General features: G+C 36.1%; 1 protein-coding gene and 1 pseudogene across 1 annotated transcript; one reads left to right on the top strand and one right to left on the bottom strand.

Annotated features, from left to right (window-relative positions):
- Positions 1–8341: 8341 nt before the first annotated feature.
- LOC104096695 (wax ester synthase/diacylglycerol acyltransferase 11-like) lies at positions 8342–12975 on the top strand. Its single transcript, XM_009603110.4, has 7 exons — positions 8342–8717; positions 9189–9764; positions 10482–10548; positions 11519–11622; positions 11763–11972; positions 12085–12222; positions 12529–12975. The coding sequence occupies exons 1-7, from the start codon at positions 8430–8432 to the stop codon at positions 12688–12690; spliced, it is 1545 nt and encodes a 514-aa protein (XP_009601405.1). The 5' UTR covers positions 8342–8429; the 3' UTR covers positions 12691–12975.
- A 2987-nt stretch (positions 12976–15962) lies between these two features.
- On the bottom strand, positions 15963–16876 carry LOC104096696 (NAC transcription factor 25-like; annotated as a pseudogene).
- Between the last annotated feature and the right edge of the window lie 8538 nt (positions 16877–25414).

Below are 25414 nucleotides of genomic sequence, written 5' to 3'. Positions count from 1 at the left end.
ATACTTCGAACTTGTTCGAAGTATCAGTCTCCGAGTGGGGTGGTTGTGGCCTATAAAATTGAGGGTTGCCTTTTTGAGGTCTTACGATCTCGAGGTTTTAGTAATTAGATTATGTCGATTCTTTGGATGGAATTCCCCGAGTGTGAGATCAATTGTTCGAACTTTAGTTGTGACCAACCCTTAAGTCAGTTTCCACAACAGATCACAAGCATGACATTGTAAAGTAAAACATTCTCTAAGGCATGAAATTTCTGGCAAGGAAAAATACTTTTTCCAATAGATTAACATGCGTACATGTTTGACATTAGGGCTCGAGTAATCTACATAGGTATGGTTCGTTCGACCGTTTGACCGTTACAAAATTTTTCTATTGAGACCATGTCACCACGAAGTATTTTCCTATTCGAGGGTGATGCCCCCCAATATTCAAGGTTGATTGTAAAGGAGCCTCAGATACTGTTGAATTGCTATAAGTTAGCACAAACAATGGTTGCCTCGTTAAAAACCTCGCCGGAAAAACCCATTTGGGACAAAAGCCGGTCTAAGGGAAAAAGAGTGCAAAGCGTGCTTTCAGACCTAAGGACTTTGTGTTTGAAGAATCCTTCGATGTCTTCGATTAAACACCTGGAAATGGTTAGTATAAAATATAAATAAAAATATAGAAGGTTGTACCTTTGCAGTAATATCGTTTGAGGAGTGATATATTCCAATTGTTTGGTAATTGTTCGCCGTTCATCATGCCAAGTTTGTAGGATCCCTTTTCGATGATATCGAGGACTTGATACGGTCCCTCCCAGTTCGGGCCAAGTTTTCCTTCGTTTGGGTCTCGAGTATTGAGGGTGACCTTCCTCATAACCAAATCCCCAATTTTAAAGTGTCAAAGATTGGCTCTTCGATTGTAGTACCTTTCAATCCGCTGTTTCTGTGCGGCCATCCGAATGAAGGCGGCTTCCCGTTTTTCATTTAGTAATTTGAGGCTTGTATTCATAGACTCATGATTTGACTATTCCGTTGCATATCGAAACCTGGTGCTAGGTTCCACGACTTCAACCGGGATCAGAGCTTCGATGCCATATACTAAAGAGAACGTTGTTGCCCCCGTAATGTATTTTGACGTTGTTCGATACGCCCAAAGGACTTCGGGCAATATTTCTCTCCATTTTCCTTTAGTGTCGTTCAATCTTTTCTTTAGATTTTGAATGATGGTCTTGTTTGTCGATTCGGCTTGTCCGTTCCAACTAGGTTGATATGGCGTCGACAGGATCCTCTTTATTTTGTGATCTTCGAGAAACTTTGTCACTTTGGTGCCGACGAATTGCTTTCCATTGTCACCTATGATCTCGGCAGGCATCCTGAATCAGCATATAATGTGGTCCCAGCTGAAATCTATGACTTCTTTCTCTCTAATTTTCTCGAAAGCCTGTTATTCAACCCACTTAGATAAATAGTCAGTCATAAACAAAATAAAATTTATCTTTATCTAGGGCCGATGGTAGAGGGCCGACGATATCCATTCCTCATTTGAGGAATGGCCATGGGGATAAGACTGAGAGGAGTTGCTCTTCGGGTTGGTGAATCATCGGTCCATACCTTTGACATTTGTCGCACTTTCGAACAAACGCTTTTGTATCTTTTTCCATATCATCCCATTAGTATCCTGCTTTAATGACTTTGTGAACCAATGATTCGGCACCAGAATGATTTCCATAGGTGCCCTCGTGGATTTCTCGTAGGACGTAGTCCGTATCTCCTGGTCCCAGATATATTGCCAATAGTCCATCGAACATCCTTCTATACAGTGTTCCGTCTTTGACCAATGTAAACCGTGCGGCCTTCGTACGTAGAGTCCTCGATTCCCTAGGATCCGATGGAAGTTTCCCGTTCTTTAGGTATTCGATATATTTGTTCCTCCAATCCCAGGTCAGACTTGTGGAGTTGATTTCGGCATGTCCTTCTTCGATTACTGACCTTGAAAGTTGTACGACAGACCCCGAGCTAATCTCGTCGTCTTCGACTGATGACCCCAAATTTGCGAGGGCATCGGCCTCGCTGTTTTGTTCTCGAGTCACATGTTGTAGGGTCCATTCTTTAAACCGATGTAGAGTCACTTGTAATTTATCCAAGTATCTCTGCATTCGATCTTCTCGAACCTCGAAGGTTCTATTGACTTGGTTTACCATAAGCAGGGAGTCACATTTGGCCTCGATGACTTCTGTTCCCAAACCTTTAGCTAGCTCGAGACCTGCAATCATGGCCTCATACTCGGCCTCATTGTTAGTTAACTTGGCAGTTTTGATAGCTTGTCTAATTGTATTACCCGTGGGTGGCTTCAAAACGATGCCTAACCCGGACCCCTTCATGTTCGAAGCACCGTCTGTGAAGAGGTTCCACACCCCCGATGATGTACCTGACTTTATTAATAGTTCCTTTTCGACCTCGGGTACGAGTGCTGGCATAATGTCGACCACGAAGTCCGCTAAGATTTGAGACTTGATGGCCGTTCGGGGTCGATACTCGATATCGTACCCACTGATCTCGATGGCCCATTTGGACAATCGGCCCGAAAGTTCGGACTTATGCAAAATATAGCGAAGGCGATAAGTAGTCACCACGCAGATCGGGTGACACTGAAAATATGGTTTTAATTTCCTAGAGGGGCTTATTAGGGCAAGCGCTAATTTTTCTAAGTGTGGGTACGGGGTCTCGACCTCACCTAAAGTTCAACTAACATAGTAAACAGGGAATTGCGTACCTTGCTCTTCTCGAACTAGGACCCCACTTACCGTAATTTTTGAGACTGCTAAGTACAAGTAGAGTTGCTCATTTGCTTTCAGAGTATGAAGCAGTGGCGGGCTCGAGAGTTACCGCTTTAATTCTTCCAATGCTTATTGGCAGTTCGGGGTCCATGCAAAATTGTTCTTCTTTTTGAGTAGTGAGAAGAACATGTGACTTCTATCTGAAGACCTCGAGATGAATCGGCCTAGGGCGATTAGGCGCCCTGTTAATCTTTGTACGGCCTTAGCATTGTCCACGACTGTGATGTCTTCGATTACCTTGATCTTATCGGGGTTAATCTCGATACCCCAATTCGAAACCATAGAGCCGAGGAACTTGCGTGAGCTGACCCCAAATGCACATTTCTCCGGGTTGAGTTTCATGTTGTATTTTCTTAGTATATCGAAGGTCTCCTACAAATGTGTCAAATGATCCTTTGCTCGCAGGGACTTAACTAGCATATCATCAATATAAACCTCCATTGACTTACCTATTTGTTCTTCGAACATTCGATTTACTAAGCGTTGATAAGTGGTACCAGTATTTTTTAGTCCAAATGGCATTACATTATAACAATAGGTAATGATGAACGAAGTCTTTTCCTGGTCCTCCAAGTTCATTTGTATTTGATTGTACTCGGAGTAGGTATCGAGAAAACTAAGGATCTCATGGCCGGCCATGGCATCAATCATGTGATCGATATTCGGCAGAGGAAAAGAGTCTTTAGGGCATGCTCTGTTTAAATCCTTATAGTCTACGCACATTCTAAATTTATTTCCCTTTTTAGAGACTACGACTACATTTTCTAACCATTCGGGATATTTTGCCTCCCGAATGGATCCTATTTTGAGAAGTTTGGTTACCCCGTCCTCGATGAATGCATGTTTTACCTCGGACTGGGGCCTTCTCTTTTGCTTTACCGGGCAGAACTTCAGGTCCAATCTCAGTCGATGTGTAACGATTTCCGGTGGGATACCTGTCATATCTAGGTAGGACCAAGCAAAACAATCCATATTATTGATAAGAAATTTAACGAGTTTTTCCCTGAGCTCGGGGGTTAACCCGGTACCCAAGTATACCTTTCGATCGGGTAGATACTAGATTAGTATGACTTACTCCACCTCCTCTACTATCGATTTGGTAGCGTCGGAATCCTCGGGGATTATGAAGGATCGAGGGATCCAGTAGTCATCGTCCCCATTCGTTCCCTGCTTCCTCGACTGAGTCGAAGCTGGTGGTTGTGGTTGCTATTTAGCTTCCTATTTTCCTTTGGACTCTAATCCCTTTGTTGACGAAAGCGCCGATACCGGTATTACTTCGTCGACCGCGAACATCTCTTTGGTAGCATATTGTTCCCCATGTACTAGTTTTACTCCATCCGGTGTCGGAACTTCAGCATTTGTTGAAGGGTTGAGGGGACCGCCCTCATGTTGTGAATCCAGAGTCTTCCAAGCAGTGCGTTGTATCTCATATCGCCCTCGATCACATGGAACTTTGTTTCTTGAATAGTTTCGACTACATTTATTGGTAGGATGATTTCACCTTTAGTTATTTCACTCGCCATGTTGAAGCCATTGAGAACCCGAGTTGCGGGTACGATATGATCTTGTAGGCCGAGCTACTCTACGACCCTCGATCGAAAAATATTGGTCGAACTTTCTGGATCAATTAAAACACGTTTTACCTGAATTATATTCATAAGGATAGAGATTACCAAAGCATCATTGTGGGGTTGTGAGATCCCTTCTACTTCCTCATCATTGAATGATAAAGCGACTTCTGGCACATAGTCTCGAGTTCGTTTTTCCCTGGTGATTGATACTTTAGTGTGTTTGAACACGGGCCTTTGTGAAATATCAACCCCACCAACGATCATGTGAATCACGTGTTGTGGTTCTTCCTGCTCGTTTTTCCTGTTTGCATCCCTGTCTCTGAAATGGTTTTTAGCTCGGTCGCTCAAGAATTCTCGAAGGTGACCCTCGTTGAATAGACGGGCCAATTCATCCATTAGTTGTCTGCAGTCTTCGGTTTTATGACCATGTGTACCATGGTATTTTCATATTTGATTGGGGTTCCTTTTGGATGGATCGTTTTGTAGGGGTCTGGGCCATCTAGTATCTTTGATTCTCCCAATAGCTGACTAAATACCTAATGCATCGATGCTGAAGTTGTATTCTGATAATCGTGGTGCTTCTGTGGAATTGGCGTGTTTATCGAAGCCATTTTTCTCATGAGCCCTCGAGAGCTCTGTCTTCGATCGTTCCTTCAATCATTTCGGATGGCATTGCGTCCTGGGCCGCCGTTTCTATGATCTTCGTTGTATGGTTGATAACAATCTCTGCTCGACCGGGGTTCTCTGTCGATATCCCTTTGAGTTCTGCCGATGGGCATGTTTGGATAAGCGGAACCGGAAGGGGTCCTCAATTGATCATTATTGACCCTGATCTTTTACAAGTACCGATTATGTACATCGGCCTAGGTTACCGCTGGATATTCAATTAAATTCTACTTTAGCTGTCGTGATGCCACCGAACTCCGTTCGTTCACACCTTGAGTAAAGGCCTGAACAACCCAATCGTCTGTGACCGGTGGTACTTCCATGCGTTCCATCAGGAACCGAGATATGAATCCCCTCGACATTTTGTTGTCTTTTCATTTCACCTTGAAGCGATCTGATTTCTTGGTTGCAACCTTTATTGCTCCAGCGCGTGCCTTTACGAATGAGTCTGCAAGCATGACGAAGGAATCGATGGAATTAGGCTGCAAATTATGGTAACATATCATTACTCCTTTCGACAAGGTTTCTCCAAATTTCATCAGTAGAACAGATTCAATCTCATCGTCTTCCAAGTCATTCCCTTTTATTGCGCATGTATAAGAAGTGACATGCTCACTAGGGTCGGTGGTCCCATTGTACTTAGGAATTTCTGGCATTCGAAATTTCTTTGGAATGGGTTTCGGAGCCGCACTTGGAGGGAAAGGCTTCTGTGTGAATTTCTTTGAATCCATACCCTTTAGAATCGGCGGCGCCCCCGATATTTGCTCAACCAGGGAGTTGTATGTCTTTACTTTCTGGTCATTTGCCTCGATTTTCTTTTCTCCCGACTCAATCCGTTTAGTGAGCTCCTCGAGCATTTTCATAATGGCAGGGTCAATCCCCGATTTGTTGGCGTTCAACCATTCCGGCTCAGGATCGGTCCTGTGGATGACTTCTGATTCGATCCTACTCGGTGTTCGATGATGATTTTGTAGTTGTGCTATAGCACCTTGTTGGGCCTGTAACATTTTGAATATCAATTAGAGGCTAACTCCACTATCTTCTGTGTCTTGCGTACCTCGACCACCTGATCGAACTTCCCTGCGTATGCTACCTTTGGGATCAATGCCCAAATTTGCATTTAAAGCGTAGTGCGAACTAGCATCGACGAGATTTGCAATTGGTGCTCCCACGAGGTCAGCCTGAGGCACCTCGACCCTGGGGCGGCAGTATTGTCATTCTCCCCGTGAAATCCGAGGTCGTTGTCACCATGTGCAGGCGTTGCTTGTGAGTTTGAAATGTTTATCCTAAAAACAAAGATTCTTACGAGAACAAGTGTAAAGTAGTGTGTATTAGCGGGATCAGTATTAAGCAATCATTACTATCCTTAGCCTCACGTGGGCGCCAAACTATTTACCCTTAAAATTAGATAACAATTAAACTTATAATATGGTTCTAAGGACACGTGATTTAACCTAATACCAATTGATAAATATGAGGATGGGTAATAGAAATTAACAATAAAGTAAAACAAACCGGTGTTAAAATGGAACTCAGCCATCGAGGTTGGATACCCTCGAACTGGTTGATGCCAGAACCATTAAAGTATAACAAGCTAATGAACAATAGTATAAACGAGAAAGAGAATTATATTGCTTTTTATATCTGTCAGCCGTGTCCTACAAATGATTAGAACCCCCCTTTATATAGCAGAGGAATCCCACTTAGGGTATAATTCTAATTACATAAGGAAATCTCATGATTAGCTAATTAACCGTTTCTGATTTGATACGTTACGAGATTTACGCCATGATTCTCGACCAGTCACCGAGGTTTATGTCGTGATCCTCAACCAGTCACGGATATCTCCCCTTTCTGTTATTATGCTATCTTCGATCTTGCTCGATGTCTATCTCATTTGGCTTCGATCGCTACTAGCCTCGATCCCAACATGTACCTCGCTTCTGAACTCGGTACCTAGTCCTCGTGATTTAGTATGCTCCGTTACGAGACTGTCCTTCGATGCAATCTCCCGGTCTCGGTCAAATAGTAAAATCGGGTGGGCCCGATTTTAACCGTATACAAATATATTTATTACACTTGATAATGAAAATTGAAAATACGTCGTTTTTAAAATACAAAACTAAAGCGAACTAATTTCAGGGTGAAGAACAACTCAATATTTTTCAGTAAAGGTGTGTTTGGAAATCACTGCATAATTACTAGTTACTTGGATTAAGAAGAAATCACACGACTTGTCTCACGAGGAAGAAAACAGAGTATTTTGGGGGTCTACCACTCCGAACTCAGGAGAAGATCAGGTAATCGAAGTAACAAATAATTGTAGTCTAAAGAATTTATTGAAGTACTGTTGCTAGATAGGGTTACATTGAATTCTATCAATCACACAGACAACTAATTCAATTCAATGTAAAAACTATTACTCCCTCCTACCTATTTTTAGTGATACTTTTTTCTTTTAACTAGTCTTAAAAGAAATGATATCTTTTCAAAAAAACCTTTCCTAATTTTTGTGCTCAATCAAACACCATGGTTACTCTTTTCCACCTGAGTTTTAAAACATCTTCACCAACCAGCTGTTACAGAAGTTACTCTCCCATTCATAGCAATTGTCTTTTACTACCGAATTTGAATGGACCGGGTTGCTCTCCCAAAAATAACAATGTCTTTTTACTCAGATAAAACCACTACATTTACTTCTTTTATCTGATGCATGCACTGGCAGAAATAGTGTAATAAAAAGATGTGTAGCTGGGTGTGTTGTTATGGAGTATCAAGAAAAAGGAGTTATGGTGCAGAAAATTAACTAACTTATTAGAGGAAGGAAAATGTTTCTCCCTAAATAAATGAAGAACTCCGAAGCAGCTCAAAAACGTTGGATATAATTAGTGTCAACTGGCCGAGAAACTGAATGTAGTTGTTTTAACTGAGGTCTTTGATATGCTTAATTAGTACTAGTAAGGTTTTAATAATGTCTCGTTCAATTCTAGCAAGTTCACTGCTTATGCATTATTAGCTAAAGTAAATATCAAGTACCAACGTGTAAAACATTTTTATTTAGTAATACGTATATGTTTTATTTAGCAAATATACTGAGTACCTACTTCATTGGAGACTATTTCAGATCATGTGCTCAACTGCGCGCTCGTACTACTTCTGACCTGTATCTTTAATTTAATAGGTATAATAGTAAGACTTTTAGTGTCGCTCTCGGCAATTTTTGCTAGGTTAGACCTATCTTGACTTACACAATTTAAAGTGTTCCAGTGTGTAGGCTGTCATTGCCATTTTTACAGTATATGTACACCAATAAAGAAACTACTCTCCTTGAGTTTCACTTACAAGCTTAGCTATTTAGCTTACACCATACATACCAATGGGGAGCCTTGGTCTCAAACCTATTGATACGAAGACCACAATAGAACTTAGTAAAATGGGCATGACTAATGGCCAAAAAAACAGCACGGTGGTGGTGGTAGAAGAGGAGCAAAAAAAGCAAGTGCAATTAGAGCCAGCAAGTCCAGCTACACGCTTGTTCCATACTAAATCCCTCAGTTGCCACATTATTGCCATTTTAGGTTGCACTACAAAGATCAATGTCGATCTCATCAAGAAGGGCCTCGAGTCCACTCTTCTCAATCACCCTCGCTTCACCAGTATACCGGTACGTTTTGTTGTAAAATAGTTTTCGCCTTGTGTTTAACTTTACATGCCTATTAGATCACCTAAAAAATAACACGTCTATAGTACAAGTTATCCTGTTGCAACATGTTAATTTACACTGTTAGTGCAATGAGCTAAATTCTTATTATCTTGTTGTTGATGCTGCTTCTTTTGTATGGCTTCTACCGTACCTCTTGTTCACTATGGTTGTGCTTATGCTTTCCTCGAGTTGAAGGTCTATTGGAAACAGTGTCTTTACCTCCACAAGGTGAGGGTAAGGTCTGCATACATACTATCCTACCTAGCTAGATTCCATTATATGGGATTACGCTGGGTATGTTGTTATTATCGTTGTTAGTGCAATGAGCTAAATTCCTATGCTATTCTTCACATTTTATAGCGACACATTCTTTGTGCTACAATTGCTTATGTTTCCATTTCTTAATACTTTCGTTTGCCAAAAATAATAAAGGTGGTGGATGAAAAGAAAGGTGTAAGGAAGTGGAAGCAAACAACGGTAAATGTGGGAAACCATATGGTATGTCCGGATTTAGACCCAGACATGGATTCACCAGATGAATTCGTTGAAAACTACACGTCAAGTCTAACAACAATACCAATGGACATGACAAAGCCACTTTGGGAGGTACACATTCTGAATGTGAAGACATCTGAAGCAGAAGCCACAGGGATTCTGAAATTGCACCATTCTATTGGGGATGGCATGTCCATTATTTCATTAATCTTAGCATGCACTCGAAAAGCTTCAGATCCAGAAGCATTGCCCACTATACCTACAGGTTCCAAAAAAGAAAGTTCTGACGAGGCTGGATTTTGTAGGCGGTTTTGTTTCTCTGTTTGGGTTTTGTCGATGGTGTTTTGGAATACATTTGTGGATGCTATTCTGTTTTTGGCAACCATTTTGTTTCTTAAGGACACAGAAACTCCTATAAAAGGAGGAGCAGGGGTTGAGCATAATCCAAAGAGACTTGTGCACAGGACTATCAGCCTTGACGACATGAAAATAGTCAAGAATGCCTTGAACTTGGTAAGATGGAATACTCTCTTTTTCCCTTTCATTTCATTTCAAAAGAATGATATCTTTATATATTTAAAGATAATTTAAATTTCAAATTTTTTATTTTATCATTAATGGCATATGTATACTTACTCTATTACAATTCATGTGAATTTATTTCACTGGGTACGGAGTTTAAGAAAAGAAAAAAAAAATTAATTTGTAGTGTAAAATGAGACACATATTTTGTATGACTATAAATAATTGTATAAATGTAAATTGTTTCTAAATATGGAACGGAATCGTTCTTTTTGGCACGGACTTAAAAGAGAATAGGTTTACATAAATTGAACGGAGGGAGTAGAATGCTTGGGATTACAATTAGTTTCAAAAACTTTTACGTATTTCTTTTTTACTTCTTGTCTTCTTTTATATATGAGTTAACTTATTTTATATTGTAAATATCAGAGATAATTATACATAACCACTCATAAAAAGTGGAATCAGTAAACTAAAAAATAGAACAAGTTACATGCTATGCGTAAAGTACACTAATAAAATTGTAAAATTCTTCTGGTAATGTGTTCCCATACTGCTGTACTTGCCCTAGTTTGGATTTGAATTGTCCTTAAATCGCAATTCTAATGTGTTCTTTTCTTTTAATTCCTAGTATTAATTATGCATATAGTTATACGTTTTTCTTCTTTCCTTTTTGTTTTCTCTGATTATACTATTTTGGTTTTGTAGACAATTAATGATGTAGTGATGGGCATAGCGCAAGCTGGTATCTCACGCTATCTGAATAGAAGATATGGTATGTTTTTCCGCTCCCTATTAATTACTCCAACAGCTTACTATTATGCGTTTATTAGCTCGTAGTCAAAGAGTAATGTACTATACATATTGTATATATGCATTTATTTGATCCGTGTGGAACACAGTATTATCTCCATACCTTTTTTTGTTTATAATTACAGGTATTATTTTTTGCTTATAATCCATGTGGTAAAACCATTATGCCTCTTTACTTTAGTAATCAATATTGGGGTAGGTTTCAACTTTCATGTGACTCGCAACTTCAATTTTTTGGTGGTGATATCGATTTTCTATTGAGTTTAAGTATACTGTAAAACGTTTTTACAATATATAGGTTACTTGTGAGATTAATTACAGGTTAACTTATGATATAAGTATATATTGATAACTTGATCAAAATAGTTATTAACCTGTTAGAATAGATTAAACTTCAATTTTCATGTTAAAAAATCCTTACATAGTGTATATTACATAAAACCTCTTCTGAATTAAGATTGAACCCTATCTTAAACTCAACTTTCGTTCAATTCATGAAGATTGCTATATTACAGCTTAAGTAGATATGCTTTGTTATGGTTTGATGAAAATACCACAGTCATCATTAAGATCATAATCTTACGCTACATTAATTAAGCATTAACCTGATCACTCTGAACATTCATTAATTAAGATTCAGATTAATTAGTACTTCATTTTGTGTTTTTTTTTTTTTTTTTCGTTAGGGCAAATCATATACATAAGAAATGCTATTTAAACCAATTTAAGTTTGTCATTAGGGGAAAATATATAGTACTACCATTTTGCTACTCCCTAACAAAAAAAAGGGCTGCTTCTCTTAGTGTTTTATAAGTACCGCCTTCGTATTGAATTTCCGTTTTTCTGCGTTTATCAAACATTCATTAACTTTCAATTTCACATATTTTTACAACCAAATTTTTACTAATAGCTAGTTAAGAGTGTATCTGTAGGCAACAAAAAAGGGAGAGGAAGCAGCAAAACAAATAATCTGCCCAAGAACATTCGTCTCAGAGGATCTATTGTTTTCAACATCAGACCTTCTGCTGGAATTAAGGTAACAGCAATCTCTTCTACTTTCAAAAAAAAAAAAAATCAACTAAGTAACTAGTTAAATTTGATATGTAATACTCCTAATATTTCTTTTTCCAAGTGTTTTAGTGTACTACTTCTGACATTAAGTATTAATGAGTTCAGGTTCTAGCAGAGATGATGGAGAAAAAATCAAAGGCAAAATGGGGCAATAAAATTGGATATGTGCTGACCCCATTACCCATTAGCTTACCTGATAACCCCTTGGATTATATTCACCAAGCTAAAGCCATTATCGACAAAAAGAATCTCTCTCTTGAATCCAGATTCTCTTTTGCCGCTGCTAAGCTAACCCAAGATATATTCGGATCCAATGTGAGTTCTTTTGTTTTTGCCTACAGGTAGGGAATTTTTTTTTTTCTTTTTTTTTTTAATATTTTCTTATTTTACATTCTTCTTCTTGTGTTTTGCATATATAATATGAAAGGTGGCGGCTAAGCTCACAAACAGAGTTCTATCTCATACCACCATCTTATTATCAAACGTCGTCGGCCCTCAAGAGGAGATCACTTTTTTCGGGCATAAGTTAGCTTATGCTGCTCCTACAATTTGTGGACTCCCTCATGTTAGTATATTACCATTTACCCCCTCCACTATATTTCAATATTTTAATTTTACTCGCAACGGATATTAGAATGATATGTCATATTTAACGCCACAAGATTCATTTTAGTTCAAATCATAAAATTCAAAAGTTTTTCTACACTTTCAAATTTTATGACCAGTCAAAAGGCATAAACGGAAACAGAGGGAGTAATTGACTTTAATACCTTCAATCACATAAAAAGAAATATCATTTGTACAACGGAAAATGTGAATAATGGTGATCGATATGCAGAGTAGGAAATGTCATTTATGATTTTGGTTGCAGGCACTGATAATGCATTTCCAGAGTTACTGCAACAAAATGACTATTTCAATGTCAGTGGATCCGCTTGTGATTCCAGATCCATACCAGCTCTGCGATGACTTTGAGGACTCCCTTCAGATGTTTAAAAATGCTGTTATAAAAGAAGGTGCAGCAGCCGTGTAAACTTGATACTACAATTGTTTGTTAAGGAGCTAACAATGTTTTTAACAACTTTAAAGTTTCCCTATTATAACAAAAGGCAGATTCATCTTCCAAGTGCTTGTACTACTATTCATGTATGCAAAATCAGGGGCGGAGTCAGAGTACTGGATGCGGGTTCGACCGAACCAAGTAACTTTTGTTCAAATTATGTATTTGTCTTAAGAAATTCATTGTATATGTAAAACTTATTAATTTAGAACCCAATAACTTGAAAGGATTACAATCCCGAACCCATTAAGGTTCAAATCTTGGCTCCACCTCTATGCAAAATATATACTAATAAACAGTGATTTCTTGGGAACCTAAGCTTTTAGCAGTTTGATAGATAGATCATTTGCAGACTGATCCTATAAACAACAATAAAAAAAAGTGAACAACAAAATTATTTAAAACAAGAAAAGGCCAAAATAGAACATGAATAACTGGGCAAAAGCAGAGTACACCTTTCATAATAAATCTTTTCATTATAAACAGCAAGAACTCTAATAGTTGGAAAGACCTCGAGAAGATGACAACATCATCTATATTGCACAAAACCGATGATGAAAAAATTTGTTGGTGTTCCTTGACACCAACATACAGATACCTATTTTTAACTCTTTCATTCCACTTCATCCAGATCACATAATGTATCTATTTTCTCCTCCACTTTAAACTGCTAAGATTTCCTCATCCTTTTTCTGAATTTAAATGTTCCAGGTTGTATATCATTCTCTTTCGGGCACCTATGTTAGGTTCCTATAGAAATGAAACATGAATCTTTTTAATGCTAAAAGTTGGAGAAAGTGGCCAAATAGGTAAGGATGTAGAGATTGGGATTGGGATTGGGGTTGGGAAAATTTAGAGAATCCATCTAATAGAAGCTAATCCGGAGGAAATATGACTTTACAAGAGTGCACAAATAAAGTGTACAAGAGAAAACATTCCATAAGTTAAGCCATTTAGTCAACAAGATATGCAAAAATGACTAACTGTCGAATTTCAGAATGTAGGCACCTTGTTGCTTATTCTTTGACTCCTCAATCGGTTCGGATGACTCTATTTCTATATCATCATCCAATTTTAATATAGAAAAATATTTGGAGTAAAGACCAATGCGCTCAAACACATAAACTTCAGGACTTTCAACATCCTCAACATCAATGATACTAGAGTCAATAAAATTTATATCTTCAATGTCCTTGGCTGACTCTAGTCTCACTTCTTCAATATCGACATCCTCAAATTGTAGTTGGCTAGGTTGTTGATGTTCTACTTTGACTTCCTCAATTAGCATCTCAAATTCACGCTCTTCTTGGCTACTATCCCCAAAATTGGTTTGCTGAGCATTAAAAGTTTCAATCACTTGACTCACTTATGCCTCCAAGTTGCGAATAGTTGCCTCTTGTCTTTCTATCTGTAGTTTTTTCTCATCATTTTGTTCCATAAGGCACTTTAACATATCCTTGATCTCCTTCAGGTCCGTATCCCCAAGTTCTTTGTTCCTATTAACTTCATAAGAAAAAGTAGAATCATCATAGTAAGGGGTTGGAGGAGGATAAGAAATATAAGCACAACCATGAAAGTGACCATTTTAACCACCACACACATCACACACATTCCACAAATAAGATTGAGTTAGTGCACATAACTTGCTCTTAGGAACGTTTTGAAAATTTTGCCACAGATAGTTTCCTTCACAATATGTATATGGATTAAAAGTAAAATTAATAACACCTAAACTTTCATAATTCCAAGATGTCATGGTTCTCAAATCAACAAGTAAAATAAAATAAAATAAAATAAATAAATAAATAAATAAAAGTTCAAACTTGAAACCTAGCAATATGTACAGCTACAACTACACTGTTAGTTCCTCGGTAACGACGCCAAAATTTGATCACGCCCAATTCTAGTCCTAAAAAGGATAAACGATCACTGCAAATATAATCCAGTCTAAAAGTCCGGAGTCGAATCCCACAGAGAACTAAGATTTTACTATAACTGTTCAATATCACTAAAAAGACAAGCTCGAACAATTCCAAAGTTATAAATATTAAGATTCTTATGTCTAACTAATTAACTAACAAATTAAAGTAGTAAATTAACAACTAGGGATACTAAGGGTTGGAGACAAAATTGGGAAAGCCTAGAGTTTTGATTTTCCCAATTGTTGGAATCCTTCCCGCTACGTCTCCTACAATTTCGTCTAAGTATTCTCTACTAATCATGAACACTCGACTTATCCTAATTCTCTTTCGAGCAACTACAATAATGTACTAGTCATATTCTCTCGAATTACGCTAGCTCGCACTTTTTCGCCGCTCATTATGATCACGTCAAAACTTCGTTATCTCTAATCCCACTTTTAAATAGCGTTGCTCAACAACCACCTAAATATGTATCCTTTCTCAAGCAACACATAATAAATTGGCACAGTCAATCGATGACCATTCAATCAACAACAATAAACACATAGTCGAACAAGTAGGGATATGCAAAGGCAAAATTATATTGAAACGTAACAAGAATTCATCCTCCAAAAGGTTCCATCAAATCCTAGATTATAGAATTTAGTTATTCTTAATTGTATAAACAATCATAGTAATATTCAAAAGCATTAAACTACAGATTAAAGAAGAACAGAGAGAAAAACTCTTGTGATTCGTGCTCCAAAGTATTCCGTAGTCTTTTGCCTCTCCAATAATGTCTTCTCCTTCAAAAACTAACTTTAAAGAACAGAGAGAAAAACTCTTGTGATTCGTGCTCCAGAGTATTTCGTAGTCTTTTGCCTCTCCAATAATGTCTTCTCCTTTAAAAACTAATTTTAAGAGGTATTTAATTTATAGGGTAGGGGCCGAATTTTACATGTCCAAAACTAGAGAGGAATTAAAATTTGCTCGGATGGCATCGTCGATGCGAGGCACTGTCTGGGGCGCCAATGACAGTGCCATGGACAATGTGTTGCACTGTCTATGGCACTATTGCTTCGTTACCTTGTACTTCTTCTTTTATTGCTCCATTTTTTAGCTCTGAGGTACCATTTCGTGCAACTTTTCTCCAATTCATGTTCAAGCATTCCTACACGTTAAATAAGCTCTATTAAGCGCAATTGTCGCACAAATTAGCATCCAAACAACAAGCAAGTAAGGTAAATAACCTCAAAATATATGAAATTATAGCACGACATCATTAATTAACACCAACATAATTTAAATATCCAATAAGTCAATGTCAGAATCATGCTCCTAAATTCTTAAGATTTCACATATATCCCAGTCAAAAGTACCGTAATCCAAAAAAAGTTATCTTGGATTTCAAAGAAACTCAAGAATAAAAAACTACCCTTTTCAAAAATCTACCAAGCTTCAATTTTCCAGAATTAGTAAAGCAAGTCATTCTGCAATAAACCATGATCCCAAAATCCAATATAGATTCCCAATCAACTTCCTCCTCATCACCTTCTTGATAACAGCATTCTTGATTTTCCACGTTCACCATTCCAAAGAATCCATCAGAATCAGTTTGAACCAACATTCCATCCTTTGGTTCTAATTGTTCCATAGAAAAAGTATCAGACGGGGTACTCTCCAACATCATAGGACTGTTGTTAGACAAAACCATAGTACTCTCTTGTGTTAGTGATGTTTGGAGATGAACCTCTTATACTTTACAACAGTAGCAACACTATCTCATCTGATTTCTGATCTGGGGTTCTTCTTAATTGCACAGATAACAAACTTTTTTGCTTCGTTAGATTTCAACTCCTGAAGAAGATAGTCAGTCAAAAAACATTCTTTTATCATCCAGGGGCCATTCAAAGAGCAGTCTTTCTTGTTCTTGTAACTCAAGCTTCTTTTATACCCAATAATCAGACTCTCATCCTCATCAAGAATTTTCTTCCCTTTATTATGCTGTATCCAACTCCCATTACCAGTAGTTCCGTTGAATCTGGCATCGGTGGGCTTCTTCTTCTTCTTCTTAGAAAATAATGGGTTTTCTAATTCTTGGAACTCATTTCGCCAATTAATTGCCATGGCTCTTTGCTGTAAACATCTACAAAGCCAATCAATCCTTCAGTTGGTAAAGCATTTTCCAGCCAAAAACTTCAACAGTTGCATTATCAGTTCAATGTCAGAGGGACAAAATTGAGCGCATTCTTCTCCATGGGTTCTTTCTCTGAAGAACACAAAACTTACGAAGAACAAAAGACAAGAAGATTGAACAAAAGAAGTGTCTAATTAAGGCGAAGGAGGTTTACGAGCATTTCTTAAATCTAGACGGATTCTAGATTCGACTTTTGGAAAATACGGACACCCTAAAAAACAGTTGTTACTCTGTTTAAGAAACTAATATTCCTAGTAATATTAATTAGTCGTTCCTTTGATTTCTTCCGACCAAAGCATCTTTCTCAAATTTGGAAACATTCAAATAACAAGAAAAAATTGTCTCTTTTCAGCATTAAAATTTGCTAAAATGTGCCAATTCTAATTTCCTAATTGGTCATAATTTTTATAAAAAAACTGGCTAATTTCGTCCAGGAAAACCGACCGAAATCGGTTAGAAATTGAGAAAAAGCGACCGATTTCCGACCGCTTTTAATTAGTCGGAAAAATGATGAATTTTCGACCTAAATCGGTCGAAAATTACAATGCATTGACTGACAGTCAAACTACATTTACCGACCGAAATCGGTCGGTAATAATTAATTTTTTATCATTTAATTTTCAAAATACCGACCGAAATTGGTCGGAATTAATTATTTTTTTTATTTTTCAGATACCGACCGAAATCGGTCGGAATTTTAAATATATAATAATTTTAAAAATCTTCCAGATATATATTTTTTTATATCGCATGTATACTCCCCAGCTCGAGATATCATAGCACCACAATATTATATCTTATTACTATATTACTTATTAGTACTAGTATATATTATCATTATTATTTTATTGAATTCTAATTCTAAATATAGAATATTAAATCTTATTACTAAGCACTAACTACAACCCTTCCTATATTTGCTTATTTTTTGTTAGTCCACAACTGTTGGACTCTATGCATCAAAGCTCAATTTATAAGATGGAAAACCTCACATCTTTCGGCCGACGTAAGACAAGAGTATTTCCCAATTTTCGACTGAAATCGGTCGGAAATTTTAAAAAATTTTAATAAAAATTATTTTTTCATTTCAGCCGATGTGGGACAAGAACATAATTTCAAATTCCGACCGAAATCGGTAGAAATTTTTGAAACATTTTAATAAAAAATTATTTTTTCATGAAAAAACCCACTACTTCTCTTCCCATGGAATATTTATTTACTAATCTATCCATTTTATTATTTGTTTCTTTCTTTCTTTTTTATGAAAAAAAGAGTGCATTAAATAAGGATTCCATAAATCAATAAACAATTATTTCAAGTGAATAAAATTATGATTACATTTTAATGTAAAAATATGCTTAGTTATTTTTTCTAAAATTTCATTTATAATCCTGAAATAACACATTAATTATTTTATATAAAAAAATATATTAACTAAACAAAATTAAATATATCGTACGTTGATTAAGTAATTGGTGTGTGTGTGTGTGTGTGTGTGTATATATATATATATATATATATATATATATATATATATATATATATATATATATATATATATATATATATATATCAAATAAGTATTAAATATTATTTATTTAAAACCTATTTATATAAAGGGTGACAAAACCGACCGACGTCGGTAGGTAATATTATTAAATTTATATTTTAATTATTTTAAAATTATTTTTCCGATCGAAGTCGGTCGGTAATATTTTATTATAATTTATTCCGGTTGGTTAAGTAAATATATATAATTTTTATTATATTAAAAATCAATTGCCTTGGCGGAAAATAATAATTTTAAAATTTCCGACCGAATTCGGTCGGAAATTTAGAAAATTTTTAATAAAAAATTATTGTACATTATATACAAGTATGACCAGTTGTTGGTCAAATATTGACAAATTTCCATTGTCAGAAATATTTTTGTTGACTTTTACGACCAATTTAGCAATTTCCGACCAATTTCGGTCGGCTTTTTTTCTGACCGATTTCGGTCGGTATACCTTGGACGAAATATGTCAGTTTTCTAGTAGTGTCATCCAAATAATTTTTGGTAATGCAAACAATTTACTCGGACTCAATTAATGTACAAATTCATGTTAATTTACAATAACTAAGTGATGCACTGTGGTATGAATACATATCAATTAAGGATTCACAAGTGGTAAAGCTTGTGTAAAACAAATACTTATCATTCACTTATATTGATTTAATAAATCCAAGAATGTGAGTAATTAAGTATTTTTTATATATCAATTTTAAGTTTTCTTTTTGGAATAATAAATAGTTCATTGTTATCAGCACAAGTTGGGATTTCCTCGCTTTATTTTAAAAATGAAGAGAGTATGACACAACCTAATTTTTCCCTCCACATCTATTTGTGTTATCGTGTATTAAAAATTATTTAATATTCTGTCTCATTTTACTCTATTTGAGTTAAAATTGTTTGATGTTTCGCCTCTCATTTTATTATCCTATTTGATTTTTTTTATCCATTCTTTTACAATGGAAACGAACATATCATGTGAAAATATTATAGTTGAATCGCACCTCCATGTGAAAGCCTAGTATAATGAACACTTATATTGCGAAAACAAGAGACAAAATAGGAAAGATCTAGAAAAAACTAAAAGAACGAAAAAGTTTAATTTTCAAAAATAAGAATAGGAATATTTTATATGATGGTTTAATTTTCCTTTTTTTATTCATCAAAAAACAACTCAAATCGGGCCGCGAATACGAGCATGGAAATAGTTTAAACTTTCACAATTCCACTCTTGGATTATGTGTTGTTAAATTTTTTTTTTCTTATCAAGAATCATTACTCTTTCGTTTCGACACAAGAAAAAAGATTTTTCTACACCCCTTTCTTGTATCGAAGACTAGGAAGACAAATAATTTTCTTTTTTAACTAAGCGTTAATTTTCATTTAGAGTATCTTCCTGGCCCATTTTAAAATTAGTAAAAGGTTATTTTGATCTAATAGTATCTTTTATTGGAATTTGTATTATCTCATTAATATTGTGTTCTACGAATCTATGTAATCCTTGCAAAAAATATGTGGTAAATATGTGGACTTGATAGTAGGTAAGTGCTTGTAAAACAGAGTTATAGAATAAGAGTTAGTTCTATTAATTCCTTTTCTTTTGTAATACGAATTATCAAGGACCATAGAGAAGTGGACCATACCAGGGTCAGATTATCCTTTTCCTGCCTCTTTTTGGAAGCAAAATTATTATGCAATAACAGTGTCACACCCCGAGGTATTTGTTTAGTAGTCGAATATTCAAAGTGATAACTCAAAGTTCTAATTTAAGGATGAAATATTGTTTCATTTGCCTAAGACTTATTAGGCAAGGTAAGATCAAGCTAGTGGTACATACGTGTTGGATTAGTCGAGGTAAGTACAAGGTATTCTTAAATTACATTAGAAAATGCTTCCTTTGGTTTTTAAATTAAATTCATGCAAAATATATATAAACCTCCCTTATGTTAGCAGAGTGTGAGTGTATTATTCGATTGTGAGGTTGATTTACCACGTAGCATCTTTAGATATCCATGTTATCCGTATTCTCAATTACTCATGATTGATTTCTAGTTTTCATTGTCTAACTTTCTAAATATACTTAATGATTAGTGAAAATGTTTTTAATAAATTATAAAAACAAAATTCGCGAGATTATAAAAGTGCAGAAACAGTTTGTCGAAATGCTAGAGAGAGATATTGTCTCAGGCAACATAATGGTTTCGGATTATCTTTCATGTTGTGAGAATGGTTATTTGATTAGGTGCCTGAGGTAGGCTTTCAAGATATCCAAGCAACCTCATCGTCCAGCAGCCAAGAGAAAAAGGTGTGGACGAGTTGTAAGATGGAACTTTCTGAAACTGGGGCATAAAAAAGATATCAGCTCTGCAACATAGAGTTAGGCCTTTTAACTCGACGCCTAAGGAGAATGTAGTGTCCTGGACTTACGTGATTTCTGAGTATCTAAAGATAGTGATGTAAATTTGCAGCATTTTTTAAATTAGCAACTAAGAAATGAGAACACTGTTTCTTATTCTCCCTTAACATTTGTCAGTGTCGATGAAATACTTCAAAGCAGAACAAGCCAAAAGAAAGCTAAGTAGTTGTTGGCTTTGTTAGGTGTTGTTTTGATTTTCTTAGTATTTTTGGTTCTCCTATTTCTTGAAGGAAGGACAACATATTTATCATAATTGATTTTTTCTTTTACAAAAAGGAAAATATAATTCTTCCATATTTGGCTAGTCCTTTTTCTTGTAGGAAAAAGTTTGGACTTCTATAAATTGAGGATCCTTCCTTTTCATTCAGTGGCATCCATAATATAGCCATATGGGGTTTGCGAGTTTTGTTTAGGGGGAGAATTTTGGGACAAGTGTTAGTATGCCACTTGTGTTTACCACTTTGTGAGGTTGTTCTCTCAATATTTTGTACTCTTTTTTTATAGTGGATTTGTCATGACCCGGAATTCCCACCTTCGGGACCGTGATGGCGCCTAACATTTCACTCGCTAGGCAAGCCAATGTTAGAGAAATTCTTAAACCAATTTCTTAAAATAATTCAAATAAATAAACCAATTAAACCGAGATAAAACTAAAATAAAGTACGAAGTAGCATAATAACCAGCATATCTAAATACAACCCGGATCTGGAGTCACAAGTACACGAGCTTCTAGAGGTTCTACAAATAGAGTCTGAAATAAATAGAACTGTTTCGAATGAAATGAACAGTAAATAAGGAAAGAGGAAGGGGACTTAAAGGTCTGCAGACGCCAGTAGATCTACCTCGAGTCTCCAAATATGCCAATCCGAGCTAATGCACCTCACGTACAGTTGTGACCGGCACCAAAGTCTGTACAAGAAGTGCAAAGTATAGTATGAGTATAACCGTCGAGCCTAACCTCGACAAGGTAGTGACGAGGCTATGACATGACACCTACGCAATTAAACCTGTATAAACGAAGATATACATGCAACATAACAACAAATAGAGATTAAACACGTACGATTGGGAGGCGACATGCGAAAGGGGGTACAAGATACGATAACTACAATAGGAAATGATAACATGAGATAGTCAAATAAACCATCAACCAATGAAAACGGATAAACATAATGAATAAAGATGGCACGGCATCACCCATCGTGCTTTTACTCTCAACCTCGCCATGAAATAATAATAATGGCACAGCATCACCCTTCATGCTTTTACTTTCAACCTCACCATGAAATAATAATAATGGCACGGTATCACCCTTCATGCTTTTACTTTCAACCTAATCATAAAATAATAATAATGGCACGGCATCACCCTTCGTGCTTTTACTTTTAACCTCTCCATGAAACGATAGATACGACAAAGCATCACCCTTCGTGCTTTAACTCTCTTCTCACCATGTATTAATCAGTAAATGAAGCAGTAAATTACACGACATCACCCCCTGTGCTTTAACACTCTCCCTTACCATGTAGCAATGAATATAAACATTTGGGATATATGATGGTAGGCTATAATCCCGTATTTTAGTCGCTTATTGCACTCTAATTTAATGCACTTTACTTGTGTTGAGCTTTAATTAGTAGTGTGTTGCACTTATTTTGTATTTTATGCCGTGTAGGAGTGATTTTGTCACGACCCAAAAATTCCACCACAGGCGTCGTGATGGCACTTAGTCTCTATGACTAGGTAAGCCGGTTATAATAACAATTCAAGTCATTTTATTTTTTGAAAATATATAATTAAATACTAGTGTCAAAACCAACAATGAAAATATTCAAACAACCTCCCAAGACTGGTAATACTGAGTCATGAACTCTATCTGAATACATGCAATGATCTCAAGGATCGAATATATAATATTGTTCGAATAAGAGTTAAAAGTACAATAAAATAGAAAGACTCCAAGGGACTGCGATGACCAAGCAGTTCTACCTTGAATCCTTGCGATCAACACACTAAGTCTACCCGGGTCCGATATCTCCAGTACATGGCTCTGCACAAAAATGTACAGAAGTGTAGTATGAGTACATCACGATCGGTACCCAGTAAGTATCAAAACTAACCTCGGTGGAGCAGTGACGAGGTACAATCAAAATACTCACTAGTCAATTAACCTGTGCAATATAGTATACAAAAATAATAGAAAGCAAATAGCAGTGATAGCAACAACAATCAACTAGTGATACAAACATCAAGGCAGCAAGAACACCATAAATATTGTCCAAACGAATAATGGACACAAGCACACCCAATAAATCAGGTTCTTCAAAATATACATCTTTTATCTACAAGTTTTTCGAATAGAAATATTTAGAATATATTCTTTTCAAATAAATATCTTACGAATATAATTCTTTTAAATAAATATCTTTCGAATATAATTCTTCAAATAAATATCTTTCGAATAATAATTCTTCAAATAAATATCTTTCGAATATAGTTCTTTCAAGTAAATACCTTTCGAATATAATTCTTCCAAGTAAATGTCACCACGTGACACCTCATTTAACTTTTCTGGTGTGAGAAATATATTCAAAATATCACATCAAATGGAATGGCAATACCTTCATGCACTTGTCTCATTCTCACCCAATATATATATGTAGATCAAATCAATTGGCACGATAACACCCTTCGTGCATTTATCTCTTTCTCACCGAGCATACATATAACAGTACCAACTAGGTGGGAGAAATACTAATAACAATAAAAGAAATAAAGTGGAAGTCACACATGAAGCAACAATGACTACAAGTCACATAGAAAATATAGGTACACAATAACATCTCAAGATAAAGGCATGAATGTATATACAACGAAAAGATATCATAATATAATATATGTATCTTGTCCTCACCTGCACGGAAACACCTTTCGTGCCATGAACATATGATAATATAAAAATAATGGCACGACATTACCCTTCATGCTTTTACTCTCATCCTCACATGATAATGTAAATGAAATGGCACGACATTATCCTTCGTGCATATTAAGAATGGCACGACATCACCCTTCGTGCTTTATACTTTTCCTCACATGATAATATAACTGAAATGGCACGACATCATCCTTCATTCTTTTCACTCTTAAATAGCACGACATCACCCTTCATTCTTTACACTCTCAATGGCACGACATCACCCTTCGTTCTTTACACTCTCCCTCACATGATAATGTATATGAAATGGCACGGCATCACCCTTCGTGTTTTACACTCTTCCTTACCAAGCACATGTATATCATTAACAACCAAGGTAGGAAGCATAAATAACATCAAGGAGAGTGTTTAAACGATAACACAATACAACAATTCATATCACAATTTGCCCACCGGCCACAACCAACTCCAAAGATACAACAAAAATCAATTAATTTCACAGCAATAGTCCAAGGCTCCACACAACGTATATAAAACCTCAAAAATAACAACAAAGATGGAAAAGTATCTCAGCATAGGATAACAACATCTTTAATCGAAATTTTTGATAAATATATTAACGCCTCTTTTAAAGCTTATTTAATTAATTATTTGCATATGAAAAATCCATAATTAAAATTAATTCCAATAAATATCAAATCAACAAACATACGGAATTCACATAAAAATCCAAGTGGCAATTACTCCAAATTATCATATAAAATACAAACTCGACAAACAAGGAATGAGGCATGACAAATAAAGGATTTACTATGTTCCAATAATTTTTCAATTTAATACATAAGGGTGTCTACGAATTTAAACTGATATAATTTGCACATATAAACCAAGTACGTACTCGTCACTTCGCGTACATAGTTTTCAATCATACAATTTTCACATAAGACTCAATGCCTAAGGGGAATTTCCTCCACTTAAGGTTAGGCAAGATACTTACCTTTTTAAAATTAGATTGATATTCCAAAATGACCTTCTTTATTGAATTGACCTCCGGACAGCTCGAACCTATCCAAATTAAATATATAACTTCATTAAAATTCATCAGAAACAAATTCTGGGTAATAAAATGTCGACTTAAAATTTCACATAAAAAAGTTAACCAAAAGTCAATGCGGGGCCCGCCTTTCGGAACCCGACAAGATTTTTACGAAATCCGAACACCCATTCCGATACGAGTTCAACCATACCAATTTTATCAAATTCCAATAACGAATCGTCCTCCAAATCTTGAATTTCCATTTTTGAAAAGTTTTACAAAAATCTCAATTTCCTCCATTAAAACTCGAATTAAACGATGAATATAACCATGGATTTATGAAATATAGTCACTTTCGGATGTAGATCACTTACCCCAGTCAAATTCATGAAGAAAGCCTCAAAATCGCCCAAGAACCGAGCTCCAAAGATTTCAATCAAAAATGAAAAAATGACCAAGTTCAATCCTTATGTTTCTGCCCGGTTTCCGCTTCTGCGGACTCGCTTTTGCGACCGCAAATGCGCACCTGTGAAGTGCACTGCCCAGTCGAGCCTCGCATCTGCGGAAGCTTTTCCGCTTCTGTGATGGCAAATGCGTATCTGCGATGCCCTTCCGTTTCTGCGCCCTCTCTGCCCGCTTCTGCGATCACGCATGTGC

This window comes from Nicotiana tomentosiformis, chromosome 3 (assembly GCF_000390325.3).
Source record: "Nicotiana tomentosiformis chromosome 3, ASM39032v3, whole genome shotgun sequence".
In the NCBI taxonomy this organism is placed as follows: Eukaryota; Viridiplantae; Streptophyta; class Magnoliopsida; order Solanales; family Solanaceae; genus Nicotiana; species Nicotiana tomentosiformis.
This window is presented reverse-complemented; position numbering and strand designations above follow the sequence as displayed.